The sequence below is a fragment of the Phascolarctos cinereus genome, unplaced genomic scaffold, assembly GCF_003287225.1.
Source record: "Phascolarctos cinereus isolate Bilbo 61053 unplaced genomic scaffold, phaCin_HiC Scaffold_9;HRSCAF=440, whole genome shotgun sequence".
Classification (NCBI taxonomy): Eukaryota; Metazoa; Chordata; class Mammalia; order Diprotodontia; family Phascolarctidae; genus Phascolarctos; species Phascolarctos cinereus.
The window spans coordinates 198,777,246-198,791,517 of record NW_027556402.1 but is presented as its reverse complement, the minus strand read 5'-3'; the positions used below and the strand labels follow the sequence as shown (position 1 = coordinate 198,791,517).

The 14,272-nt window shown below is 32.4% G+C and overlaps 1 protein-coding gene across 1 annotated transcript in view; it reads left to right on the top strand.

Annotated features, from left to right (window-relative positions):
* The window catches only part of NSD2 (nuclear receptor binding SET domain protein 2), an 80,296-nt gene that overhangs the window by 30,494 nt on the left and 35,530 nt on the right, over positions 1–14,272 (top strand). The window contains exons 10-12 of the mRNA XM_020992227.2: positions 9,815–9,946; positions 10,505–10,628; positions 12,650–12,850. Of these exons, the coding sequence (XP_020847886.2) occupies positions 9,815–9,946; positions 10,505–10,628; positions 12,650–12,850 (457 nt within the window). The remainder of the gene's footprint in view (positions 1–9,814; positions 9,947–10,504; positions 10,629–12,649; positions 12,851–14,272) is intronic.

Sequence of the window (14,272 nt, the reverse complement as noted above, 5' to 3'; positions counted from 1 at the left end):
CTATATCCACTGTGCCATCTAGCTACTACAGTAGGAAATTTTGTTGAAGCAAGTATTTGAAGATGTCACCAGGAATATATACTTTTTTATTTTTTTAACATTAACAAAGAAAATAACAAATGGTGAATATGCAAGCTCCATGTTTGCCTGGTTTTTATTTTTGCACAATTACCACTTTAACAAAAAGAATGGTAAATTTCCACATCTGCATGACAAAGACCTATGAAGGAATGAATGTTATTTAAGTGTTTTCATAACATTAATACTTTTTCCCTTAGAGAAAATTCTTATTTTTTTCACCTTCACGGGTAACAGCTTTTATTGGAACCAACATCAGTCAAGTTGGACTTGAGCTCTGCTGCAATGTACTGCACATAAAATGATGTAATATTCCAAGATGTCTGCTGCAAGTTATACTATCATCGTATACACTAAAATGACATTTCTATCACAATCATTTTATGGAAGATGTATGATACTCTGTTTTTACTGGTATTAATAAACACACACAATGAAGAAAACAGATACACAAATTTTAAGACCAAGGTAAGATGCCTAATCAAGGTCATTTAATCAACCACATTCATCTCATAATAAAAATGAATTCATTCCAGTGATCAACATAACATTCAAACTGATTGAAGTGGTACCATTAGGTTGTGAAACTGTCTAAATTGTAAATGTGGATGCAATTCCACATTAAAGACAGTTAATTTTATTAGAGGTAACTTCCCCTAGTTCTTAGAGATTTTTGTATTGGAGAAATATCCACAGGTATATTCTGTTTTTCACCCCCTCTCTCCAACAGCATATGTCAAAATGAGTAATTTTATTCAAGTGGTCAGTCTTTATACCAGTTTAACCAGTGAGATATAGTCAGTACTATAGACATAAACTAGTGCTTCACATTTAATATGCAGGAAATACTTTGTTCCTAACCTTTTTACTGAATAACTTTAATAAAACACTAAATGCAGTATGTTTTGAGTTAGTCAAATGTTATAGAACGTTTATTTTACCGTAGCCTGTTGATTTCATTTATAAAATTAGCCAGAAGATGCCATAATTACATTAGCTACATTGCCTGATACGTTAATTGCTTATTTAAAATGATGTTATATTCCAATATTTTAAGCATTAATCATTTGCTGTGATATTTCAGCATGTTTGCATGATGAGAAAAATTGCTTAGCCCCTTCAACTGAGTATCATAAGATAGGACATGGTAACATGTTACATGCTGTTAATGTGCTTATATTATAAACCACAGTTTTATCAGAACAATATTAACTTTCCTAAAAGCCTTTAGCTGGTACATGTGGAACATATAGAATATGTTTTCCAAACCATTTTCCCTTTTTATTAAAAAGTTAAAAAAAATTACTTTGGCATATAAATTACTCTATTTGAGTCAGTTATACTTGAGCATAAAAGGAAAACAAAATCTATTGAACAATGACACTTTTTATTCATCTGTAACAGAACCAGTTTATGAGAAGTTGTAATGCTGGGCTAAATTAAAATCAATAGCATAAACATATCACATAAAAAATCTAAGGCATAACAACCTGAACTTCCACTCTCATTCCAAAAAGCTCAGGAATAAATTCATAGCTCTGAGACAAATAACAAGTATCACTAATAAGAGAAAGTTCTTTTTAATGTTGAAGACCATAGTAATAAAAGATGTCATTTGAAATGATAAGTATGAGTCATATTTATAGAGAATGTACTAAGTAATGGTAGGGTCTTTCACCATTTATTTACTGCCTTCCATATGCAGAGTACTCATAGCAATGAGGGCTATTAAAAAAAACAACAATGGAACTATAGTCTAGTTGAAACTACAGAACATGATGAATTAACTGTACCAAACCTCATGAAGTGAAAGTTTCATGAACAGACTACATAATTATGCATGGTGGGAAGGGGAACATCTGTGAGTAAAGTCATGAATAGTACAGTTTGGGAAATAGGCAGAAGTTTTTGAAGGTGAGTTTGTGTTTATTGGGGAGGACCAGAGATATAAAGTAGTTTGTATTTCCAATTATTATTAATTTTTTAAAATTAATTATGCTATTCAGCCAAAGTAATATGTCATTCTGGGGGAAAAATGTGTTATTCTTCTATGCTAATTACTATTTGTAGAAATGGGATACTTTTGTGCTATGGAATCACCATGTAAAATCTGTATCTGAAGTATCGACTCCACTTGATTTTCTTAGAAACATCTGTCATAAAATGTTTGCCCTTTGAAGGGCTGTAAATATATTAGACGAAGGTATGATAATACCTCACTCATTCAAGCCAAGTCAGAAATTTTTTTTAAAATCCAATTTATAAATTTTTTTAAAAGGAAATGTAATTTTATTACTTTGAATACACAGTAACCTACATACTTGAGTAATGTCAAGTAAAGCATCTGTCTGGCCTTCTTTTATGAATGGATGTTATTTAGTAAATGAGCTTTCTCTAGTATCCTTTATGTGCTTTAAAATTTTGTTCCAAAGTTTTGCTTACTGGCAAATAGAAACCACATTTTTCTGTATTTTATACATGCTAGGCACTGGAGGAAATTCGGAGTTTAGATAAAATGGTACTTGTTGTTTTAGAGCTTACAATTTGATTAAGAATAAGACACAAACCCTGATAACTGTAATACATTGATAAATATTTTAGAGAGTTGTTAAGCAAAGTTAATTGTTTAGCTTTTGAGTTCCTGGGGAGCTCTGGGAAGGTCTCATGAAGGAATTCAGCTTTCTTCATAGATATTACATGTTACACTTCAACCCTGTCCAGATGTATTATGATTCTTAATTAGTGGTATAAGCATACCCTATATAATGTTGTCCTAACCAATCTGTTTTACATAATACATTATGATTAAATCTCATCCTAACATTACAAAATCATGCTATAACCTTGTTTGACCGATCATCCATTCGTTCCTATGGAACTATTTAACCTCTAGAATATTGTTCTGCTGAAAGTTTTTAAATGGAATCAGTTAGTAGTATGGTATACAATTAACAGATTTTATTCTATTCATCTATTTTTCTCATTAGTCTATATCCTAAGAAAGAATCTGGCTAGTTTACATTATATCTAATTTAAAGAAAATGTACTAGAAAACCAGGAACTTTTTTAAAGTCAATAAAAATAAGCAAAGGACGCATCTACAAAGTGTAATGTGTAATAAAAAATTGAGTTGGCAAGAGACATGCATTATAATAATTACTTTGCCTTTGCCACATGACTTATGACAAGTTGAGTCTGTTCCTCATTTCTGATATATCTTCGACTTCTATTACTCTTATGTATTGAAGTTTAATTTCATGAAAAAAAAAACAAGTCCTTAATGTTGTTTTTTTTTTTCAGGGAATTAGAGAAACACAATCCCTTCATGGATATAGTAATAGTGTACTGCAGCTTTCTTTTATAGGTGAATATTTTGAGATAGCAGGGAGACTTTAACAACTAGCTAAGCTAAAGCATTACAGAGAAAGAAGCCTCAGTTGCTTAGGAAATCTGACTCAAATTATTTGTTGTACCATTGCTACAAACGTATTGATAATATTTGTTAGTACAGGTTACTGCTGAAATGATGGTAGTGTTATGGCTAAAACAACAGCTTGAAAAAACTTTTTTAAAAGTGTAGCTAATTCCACCTAAATCCTCTTCTAAAACCAATAAAATGATCAACCTAAAATCATCCATGAAAAGTTACTCTTAAATGTAAGGATTCTTGCATCCTCACCTAATTACCCAGAATTTTAAGCCATACATCAAACAATCACATCTAAAGCTGGAAGAGACCTACCAAGCCTTTCTAGTCCAACCCCCTCATGATACTTGAGGAGGAAACTGAGGCCCCTGGAGGTTGTGACTTGCCCAATACAGATCATATGCATCAGATGTGGGATTCAAACCCAAGTATTCTGACTTCAGGGCCTCTAGGTCCTTTTGTGGGACACTGACTACTTCATTCAGTTTCAGGTGCCAAAATTAGGCAAAATGCTTGAATGTCAAATAGTAAATTAGCAAAATAATAATAGCAATTTACTATTAAAATGATAGTATTGTGGCAAAAGCAACAGCTTGCAAAATCTAATTATTCTTTTAAAAAAAATTTACAAACGTCACAGAAGTCCTATGCCAAGAGGTAATTGTGTGGCCACATGTTCTGGTCCCCATGTCCTTTTTACTGTGGTCTTGTAAATGATAGTTTCATTTCTTCCCTCAGAGTTAATATAAGAAAAACCTTTTAAAGACTTTGCTGTGAAAGATCAATTTGGGGGAGCATTTTCTTTAAAAATGTAAGGCAATTTTTCAGTAATTTTGTTTTTTTTTTTTGTTGTTGTTCTTAGATTGGGCACCTCAGAAGAAACTTTGAAATGATTTTTTTTTACATTTCTGCATACCAATGGTAGATAGAAAAGTTTCTAGTGCCTTTTTTCACTTAGTTATATGCATGTTGCATTTATTTTGTTACATATATTTAGTCTTTTCTAATTCTAAATTAACATTTGAGTTGACTTAAAGGTTATTTCAGAAAATCCTGTAAGAGTTGATATAGAGTTTACATTTTTATAGTGTTTAAAGGGTTACAAAGTGAAATAGCATTTTTGATTCTCCTTAATAGTTATACTTTTTACCCTCCAAATTTCGATTCCAACTAAATCATTATTGGAAGTGTTCAGGGGTAGTGTGCAGAGAGCAGTGAATGAAAAAACACTGTATAAATCATTCTCTAATTTATACCTTTAGAAAATTGATAGAATAAGTATAGCAGTACAAAAAAAAATGATTGCAGATCTAATTAGTGGGCTAATACTTCTGTCCATCTGCCTTTAATTAGAGAGCCGGAGGAAAAAGCTGGAGTTCTTTTTCCTGTGAATCTTACTTTTCTCAAGATAGTTGAAAAACCTTGATAATTTAGACTTATTATTTCGTAAGTATGGATATTCTTTCTATTCATTCAGATTGCATCCCCTCCATCCCTTAGCCTCTTGAAATACTTATATTTCATTAATGCAGTCTTCTATGTGATTGTCTAGGAAATTTACCAACAACACTTATGATATTGGGGGTCTGAATATTCTCAAGATAACAGTTTCCACCAAAAAAGCTATTTTTTTCTATCCCATTCTTTTTTCCCCTTTCCTCTCAAAAAAAATTAGTGCATTTTCTTTTGGAACCTTTGATTATTGTATTACTCCACTTGATCTAATCTAATAAATAACAATAATTCCTACTTGTCCAGGATAAAACATTTATTTTTAGTAAATGGAAAAGATGTCTGTTCTTTTTGTTTCATTGTATTGTGTTCTTTGATGTGATAGGGAAAGGAGGGCCTGATGTGTTTTGGTTTAGGGTTTTGTATATCCATTTAAAGTTACACCTGGTAATTCCTTTTAAAAGCTGTTCTACGGTCTCAATAGTGAAACTTTTTGTTTGTTAGTCTTTCCCAGGGTTGAGTTTGAAAGCTTCCTCTATAGTTACTACCATATATTTCTATTTATACACATGTGTGTTTATAGACACATATGTATCTATATAGACACACACGTTCACACACACACACACATATATATATATAGTAGACATATATACTTATATCTTCAATGGTCAAATTTAAAATTTAATCTCTGTTTTCTCTTCATTTTTGCATTTATTAAATGACTTAGTAAACTTTTGAAGAAAAGTTAGGTAGGCTGTATTTTGAAATACAATTATGAATCTGGCATGTAGTACTTTTTGAAATGATTTTTTTCATTGTTTTTTTACATTATTGAAATTAGTAACCATTTTTGGAGAGTTTCATGTTGTAAGGAATTCTAAATTTCTTTTTACATTTAAGCATAATACAGAATGTGGTTTGTGTTAGTAGCTAGACAAGCATGTCTTTTTCTGAGTCTTAAAAGTTGGCTAGTGACTAGTGAAAAGTATTTCTCATTTATTTTTTGAGTTTTTAGTTTTTTAGAATATAGTGAAACACAAATACAATATTTTTATTGGAGATTTTCATTTGTCCAAGTTATTCAAATGCTACTTGTAATTTTATTGCTTGTGAAAAGAATCAAGATGTAGCTGGTTCATTTGTGTTTTGCCCTGACATTTTTTAGTACAGTGGTATGAATATAGCCTATATTTTTTCCACCGGATCTGGCTTATATAATACCAGAGTGCCACCTTTAAATCAGGGTTTTGTTTTTTGTTTTCCCTTCAGGAGGATTTCATTTTGGAGTATACTTGGACCAGTAAAATCTTATCTAGGTGTTATTTTAGATATTAGGTAGAGAAGCAGCGTCTTATAATGGGTAGTGAGTTAGCTTTAGGGCCCAGAAAACCTGGGTTCAAGTCTCACCTCTGACACATATTGGCTGTGTGACTCCAGGCAAGTCATTTAACCACTCAGTGCTCTAGGCTGTAGGTGAGAAAGTGCCAACCTGGATTGATAGAAGAAACAGTTCCTCACTGATAGCGCCTAATACCAATTAAAGTACAGGTCCACTACCTGTTCTTATATTTTGAAATGTGATCAGTGACTCTAAAATCATTTGCCAGTTCTAATAACCAGCTTTATTAAAAAATATTGAATCTGCAAGAGACTATTATATTAAATATAAAGTTAGTATGAATCACTTAGCTGAACCTAAGCATCTTAAAATTATTAAACTTCATAAACTTATCTTCCCAGCTTCCACTGTAAAATCATAATTTAGTCAGGGATTCAAGAAATCTAATTTGTTGATATATTCATTGTTTGCAAATCATGTAGTAATTGTGATTCTAAAAATTTAGTCCTCACCTTGTAAAGAGATTTTATCAAAAATTTAAATGGGTCTTAATTCTTTAAGAACTTAGATAAAATGTTTTTGTATTAATATCAAACTATTATTGGCAAAATTATTCCTGTCTTTAGTGGCTCTATTGCTTCTGGATAACTATGTACATGTGTTAATTATATTTTTTATCAGATTGGTCAGGTTATTTTAGAACATTCTGAAGGGTATACTTAAAAAAAACACTTCTCTTCCCACCCCAAAAAGGTTTTTAAAATTTTTTTAAATTAACTTGACTGGTTGACATATCATTAGAGAATTTATTGGAAAAAGTATTTCCTGTTTGAAGAAACTTGCTAAAAAGTAAGTTTTAAAAATGGAAAGAACTACAAAATCTAAATACTTAAAATAACTGATAAATATGAAAAGCAACTAGAATAGTCTTGTGTCCATTCAACTACTACATTTTTCTTTTTCCAAATGCATCATATTGGATATGGAATAGTTCATATATATCGTATACTGGGATTTTGGGACTGTGTTCATAGGATCCATAAAGGTGAATTTATCGTTTTCACAATTGCATCTCTGAGTAAGTAATGTTATATGATAAAGTAGAAGTGAAGTCTGACTCTTTAGTAAAGAAACTATATCCTGTTATTTATCTGTGTACATTTGCTACTACATTTGCTGGTGGTTTGCTAAATAGTCACTGGAATACAGCTCCCATAAAAATGAGTGGAAAAAGAGGGTGGAACATATGGTATAAGTCAGAAAATCCTGGAATTGTACTTTTACTGATTGTAACTTTGTAAGGTTTCATTTTTTTTATATATTATCTTGTATGTATATCCCCTTCCAAATATTAGAAAATTAACTTAATATTTTGTCTTTTGAAGTTTATACATGCATTAAAAAAAAGTGTATTCACTGTTCTTCCTTAAACACACTTTGTTAATTTTAGGAAATATCTTCTCCAAGTGGAAACATGCTAACTTTTTCTGTAAATTTTAAATAAAAGGTGCTGCTTCTTCCTCTGTACCAGGACTGATGTGTGTTTTCTGTCTCTATCCCCACCCATTTTTTTTCTGCTTCTAAATTTGTTTGAAACTAGTATCAACATGGTTTTGTGGATAAAGCACTGCTAGCTGGTTTGAGTTGAGATTTGGGTTAAAGTCCCTTACTATTCCTTATTGTATTTCAATTTCCGTCTCTAAGATGATTTGTAAAGTGCTTTGAGGGCCTTCCCCCCCCCCCCAAAGCTACCTATAGTGTATAAAGTGATAATAGGACATAATTCTGTTTGTGTTTTGAGAGGCAACCCCAGTAAGAAAGGATTATTAGTTTGTACCAACATGAACAGGATACCTTGTGTCCCTCTATGTAGGTATTCTATTAACTTGATTTGGAACTTTATTAATAATATAAATTTGGGACTTAAACTCAAAATATTATATAATTGCTAGCTTTTCTATATCTGCAGAATACCAAAGGAATACTAATGGAATAATAGGGGAAAGCTTATTGGTGTAAAATATTGAACGAAAGCACATTTTTGTTAGAACTACAGCTTAGATAGAGCAAAACATTTAAATATGTCAGAAATCAAAATCATATTCACTTATTTTAAAATATGGAGTTAGACTTCTTGTTTATTTTTTAATACATTTTTCTAGAAAATAGAGTCAGGATAAAAAAGTTACTAGAAAATTTCTTTTAATATTGATTTAAAATCAGGAAAACACTTAGTGATATCCTTAGAGTTTGTTCCCAACACGTCCTATTAAATAATGTAAATTACATAAACATACAAGTTAAATGATTTGCTTGAAGTCAATCGTAGATGCATAAACCTACATAACTGACCAAATTCTTGCAGTGATGTAGACCCATCACTTAATTCTAAATTATAGTTTTCTGTATTCTATTTCTTAGGTCCACTACTTTACACAATAATAAATAAATGTTATGATTTAGGCTTATGTGAAAGCTTCTACATATAGTATCTAAAGTTTTGTTTTTACAAAGATCATCACAAGTCTTTAACGGAAAAGCTAAATGGCAAATGGTTTCCCTGTTTTCAATTAAGCATGCAAGAATTTAATTGGAAGTCTGACTCCTGAAAAGATTCAGTGGTGGGTGGGAAAGTATTAGCCTAAGCTAGATTATGTTTGATAATAAGAGGGTGGCAGGTATAGTATGGCTAAACAAAACTTCCTAGATTAGTCATATCATTTGGCCAAGAGTTTGAATTTCTTCTTCCCAAACTTTTCTTTCTTTCTTTTTTTTTTAAACCAGAACTGTTAAGTAAAATGGACAGATTTGACTTCACCTTCTCTTCACCTTCTCTCCCTTCAGCTACCCACCCTCTGGGGGAGGTACTAATGAGCTGTGAAATGTCCCAAAGACAAGCATTGGGGAGAAGAAGAGAAACAGAGGACATGGATAATCCACAAACTTGATAATAAGTCTCAAAACTAAGTTTAGTGAATATTTTTAAGAAATATTAGAAAAGGAATATATCCCATTTTGAATATTTTTCTGAACCCCTTTAAAGCTGAGTTTTGGCACTGAAATAAAACAAATAGGAATACATTTGTGGGGCTTGAACTTGTGTTCCAAATTTTATTTATTTAAGAAAAAAAACCAGATACTTGATGTTAACATCTTTTACTGTACACATTTGATTTCATTTGGGACTGAAGTGGTTTAGTGGGGAAAGTCAAAGCCCCAAATTTTTAAAACATGTTATAGTTTTCAAATATCACTGATATTTTTGTTATTAAGTGTAGTTAGTTAAATATAAGGTTATTTAAGAATGTTACTAAATCTTAGGTATAATACAACTTCTATACATGTATGTATAAAAGTTGTCATATTTAAATTCAGTAATAAAGGGAAATGTTTATAAGGTATTGTTTGTATATTAAATCATTTAACAATAACTAGTGCCTTTTTTAAAGCAGAATACGACCCCTTGTTTCTTCCCATGGCTATAGTGAAATATAATCCATACGCTTCATCTTCAGATCTCAGATGGTCAAGGAGATGAACCTTCAGAGTCCCCATATGAAAGTGCAGATGAGACTCAAACTGAAATTTCTATATCTTCTAAAAAGTCTGAGCGAGGAACCACAGCTAAAAAGGAATATGTTTGTCAGGTAAGCTGAAAGCTTTCATTCATAAGTTAGTAAATGTTCAGTGATAATGGGCTTTTGGCCGAGCTTAAGCCCTGTTTTGACTTTTGTGAACCCTTGTATTTTGGATTATTATCAAAGATATAATCTACTGTAAAACAGGCAATTAAGTTGCCCTAACTAGTTGTGATCATTGATTTGTGCTTGAATCATGCTGAGTGGAAACTCTGATTGTGAGAGGTGAAAAAAGTGATAACAATTATAACACAACTAGTGTTTTGTCAGAAGTGACCTTTACCCATAGAAATGTCTTATGAAGTGGCTTTAAGCCATAAATTTATGATGCGACATTTTCTCATATGTCTGACTTGACATTTCTTAATAAAGCCTATATAATTTTAGTTAAATTTGCAATTGGCTAGTCAGTGTTTGTAACTGATTGATTTATGAATATTTTGTAATCTATAGCATTTTGCCCATGTACTTTTCCCCCTAACTAGCAAAATGGGGTTAGGAAGAGAAAAATGTGGAGAGGGGAAAAATCTTTGTGTATATTCAACATTCCTGCTTTCTGTTTAAAAGCTTTGCGAGAAATCTGGCAATCTTCTACTTTGTGAAGGACCCTGTTATGGAGCCTTTCATTTGTCCTGCCTTGGGCTTTCTAGAAGACCAGAAGGAAAATTCATTTGCAGTGAATGTACTTCAGGCAAGTTTTTTGTTCAGAGCTTTAAAAAAAAGTTTTATCTTTAAAAAGAGAAATTGACAGAATTTTTTTGGTGATAGTATTATATATACACATATATATGTGTATGTATTTGTGTGTCTGAACTATTTTTGAAATTGTTATACCTAAGAAATTAATAGAAACAATTACTGCCCTTTCCCCTTGAAGTTATTGCTACCTGTTCCTTTTCTTCAATCCCGAGAACTCTCCTTCTGTCAAAATAATGTAATCCCTGATAACTTCATAGAATTTTCACCTTATTGCAAGTTGAGTGATTGCTGTGTGTACTCTTTTCATCTCTGGATTATAACATCAAACGATAAATAATCCTACATTTAAAAAAATGGTTTCTTTAAAAAAGATGTTTGTTTGACATGATTTTTTTAATTGTTGAAGTAAAATTGACTCATATATACTTTTAACTTTAGTGTCTTGAACTTTTTGCAGAATAACTTTTACTCTGTTGTCTGTTTAAAAACTAGAATGCTACAAAGTGTGGTTCCTTGGCTTACACTACATTGGAAGATTGTTAACAAATTAAAATTAGAGCCAAAATTTTGTACAAATAAAATTAACTCAGTGTAGAGAATTAACTATCTGGCTGTGCTGGAATTGTGATAGACATTCTAATCAGTAGGCCATTATTTGAAACTTGGAAATGTTTCATTATAAAGGTTAGTACCCATTGCAAGAAATAGTCATGATAACCAAAAACATCCATAAATGATTATTTCAATTCAGATTTGTGACCCACTTATTTCAGATTAGAATATACAAAATTATAATTTTACCAGAGAATTTGGTGAGATGTGACCTGTATTTGATTCTGAGTATTTCAGAGAATTCTTTTTAACTGTAGTGAAACCATATTAGTTCCAACTGTATAGTCTTGAGATTTTTGATAAGTGTATTTCACTTTGGTTCTATTTTATCTATGAAGAAAGGGTGTGGTGAGGTCATGCGACCTAGTGGAATAAAGGAGCTAGTCTCTGTCCTTACGACAGACATAGTGACTTTGTGACACTGACCAGATCGTGGAGCCTGTCAGTGCCCTAGGCAATTTTTTAAGAAATGAGTTGTAGAACAGGTGCTGTTTTCCATTGGTTGGGGAAGTTTCTTCATCAGGAGATCACTCTACCGATGAAAACATAGCATCCCTAAATCACAAATAAGTCATGCCTACCTACCCTCCCCCAAAAAGAAGCTTATTTAAAGAAAAGGGTTAGTTAAGCAAATTATGTAATAAGGTTAAAGGAAGGATAGGCACAGAAGTGTTATAATTCCTTTGAGAAACATTTGTTTTTATACAGTTATAAATTCTAATGCTTGTTACATAAGATTATTATTATCAGATGGTACTTTTCCCATAGTACTATTAACAGTTTTAGTTACTCCATGCTCTTGAGAGCTATAAAATTACATTTCTCCAAAATATTTTATAATTCAGACTTTACACTAATTTAGTTAAGCTTCTCCCTTAATTATCCTGTCAGATTTCACAACATGCATAACAATTCATCGTGCTTTTCCCTGAGTCATAACTACATCTCTTCAAAAGTACAAAAGGCTTCCTCAAGAAGTTTTGGTTTTCCCTTCACTAGAAGTCTTCAAGCAAATTCTGAATGACTGCAGATTGAAGTTATTTTAGAGTGGATTATTATTAACATTTGGGCTGGAATTAGGTGGCTTTTTTGATCCCTTCCAACTTAAATATCCTATGATTGTGTAAGAAAATGAACTACATTATTACATTTTGTGTTTTTTTCCAGCTATATCTGTGTGTTCGGGCTGAAACTTTGAAGAATGCTTCTCTATTACCAGGGCTTAAAGTTGTAGCTAGTATTTTTCCCTTTCCCCTCTGCCTCCCCCCCCCAAAAAAAATTTGAAAACTTGACCCCCTTGTAAAGGGAACATTTGATTTTAGAATGACATAAGTACTTAACTGTAATTTAACTTAACACTAATACTTCTCTATACCCAACTTTCCCTTTAATCATTATTAGGGATTCACTCGTGTTTTGTTTGTAAGGAGAAAAAAACAGAAGTGAAACGCTGTGTTGTATCCCAGTGTGGAAAATTTTACCATGAAGCGTGTGTGAAAAAATACCACCTTACTGTATTTGAGAGCCGAGGATTTCGTTGTCCCCTCCACAGCTGTGTAAGCTGTCATGTAACAAACCCTTCAAATCCAAGATCATCAAAAGGTATTTTGTTGTTGTTCAGTTGTTTCAGTCATGTCTGACTCTTCATGACCCTATTTGGGTTTTCTTGGCAAAGATACTGGAGTGGTTTGCTACTTCCTTCTCTAGCTCATTTTTACAGATGAGGAACTGAGGCAAATAGGGTTAAGTGACTTGCCCAGTTCATACAACTAGAAAATGTCTCAGGCTAGATTTGAACTTATGGAGATGAGTCTTCCTGACTCCATCCACTGCACTATCTAGCTGCCCTTTAAGGGTTTTAGAACCATGTAAAATTAATTTTTCTTCAAATAAGATGGGTAAGAAGATTTTTTTGGTCCCCCCCAAAAAAAAACTGAAAAAATCAATCTTAGAGATATATAATAGGACTTTTCCAGTTTCATAGGCTTTTTCTTTTTCCTTTTGAACATGCAACATTAGACAAGTGTAGTTGATAAACTCCTCCCCCAAAAAAAGCCTAAACTTTTTCACCTTGTTTTTTTTTTCTCTTAATCATTTGAATGAGGGAAAATTTATGGTTAAACATTCTTAGGGTTTTTTTTTTGTTTTTTGGTGAGGCAATTAGGGTTAAGTGGCTTGCCCAGAGTCACACAGCTAGTGAGTATTATGTGTCTGAGTCCAAATTTGAACTCAGGTCCGTCTGACTCCAGGGCCTGGGCTTTATCCACTGCGCCACCTAGCTGCCACTTTGATTAAACATTCTTGAAAGAAAGTTTAAATTTTAATTGATTGCTTTCCCCTAAAAGTTACTGCTGATTTTTCTCCATTGAGAATTTTTTTTCCCTACCTGGAGACCTTTTTAAAAAAAAGTGTATGTGACATTTCATGAATGATTAATTTAACAAAGCAAGTGTAGTATTCTTCTTGGCATAATTCATTATCTTATCTCATTGATAATGTGCCGCTTGTCATTTTTAAGTTATTGCATGAATACCCTTCATAAAGTTCTTCTCCATATTGGATTATGGTATAAAGATTATTCTGTGTACTTGAAGATTGTATTAATAGAGCAACAGATCCAGCAGCTCCTGCTTGGCTTTCTGACACATAAGTACAGGCCTGGGGACAAACTTTTTTTATTTGTTGGAGGATCAGCCTATCAGAATCAGGACAGGTTTATCACTAGAAAGCTAGCTGTACCAGGCAATGAATTATTTTAGCCACATAAACCCATATGACTGTGTTCTAAGGCAGGCCTATGCAACCTCTGGCCATTTACGGCCATGGGCTGCTTGCAGCATGCCAAAGGATTTTGGGTGGCCTGTGAAAAACATAGAGGAAAACATCCTCTACATTTTTCTCTGGCCGAAATCCTTTATTGTTTCCTCAGGCAGTAAGCGTCCTGGGGGCCAAAGGTTGTGCAGACCTGTTCTAAGGCATGGAAAAGTTGTAGTTTGCACTGGGGGAGGGAGCACCTGCATGGAT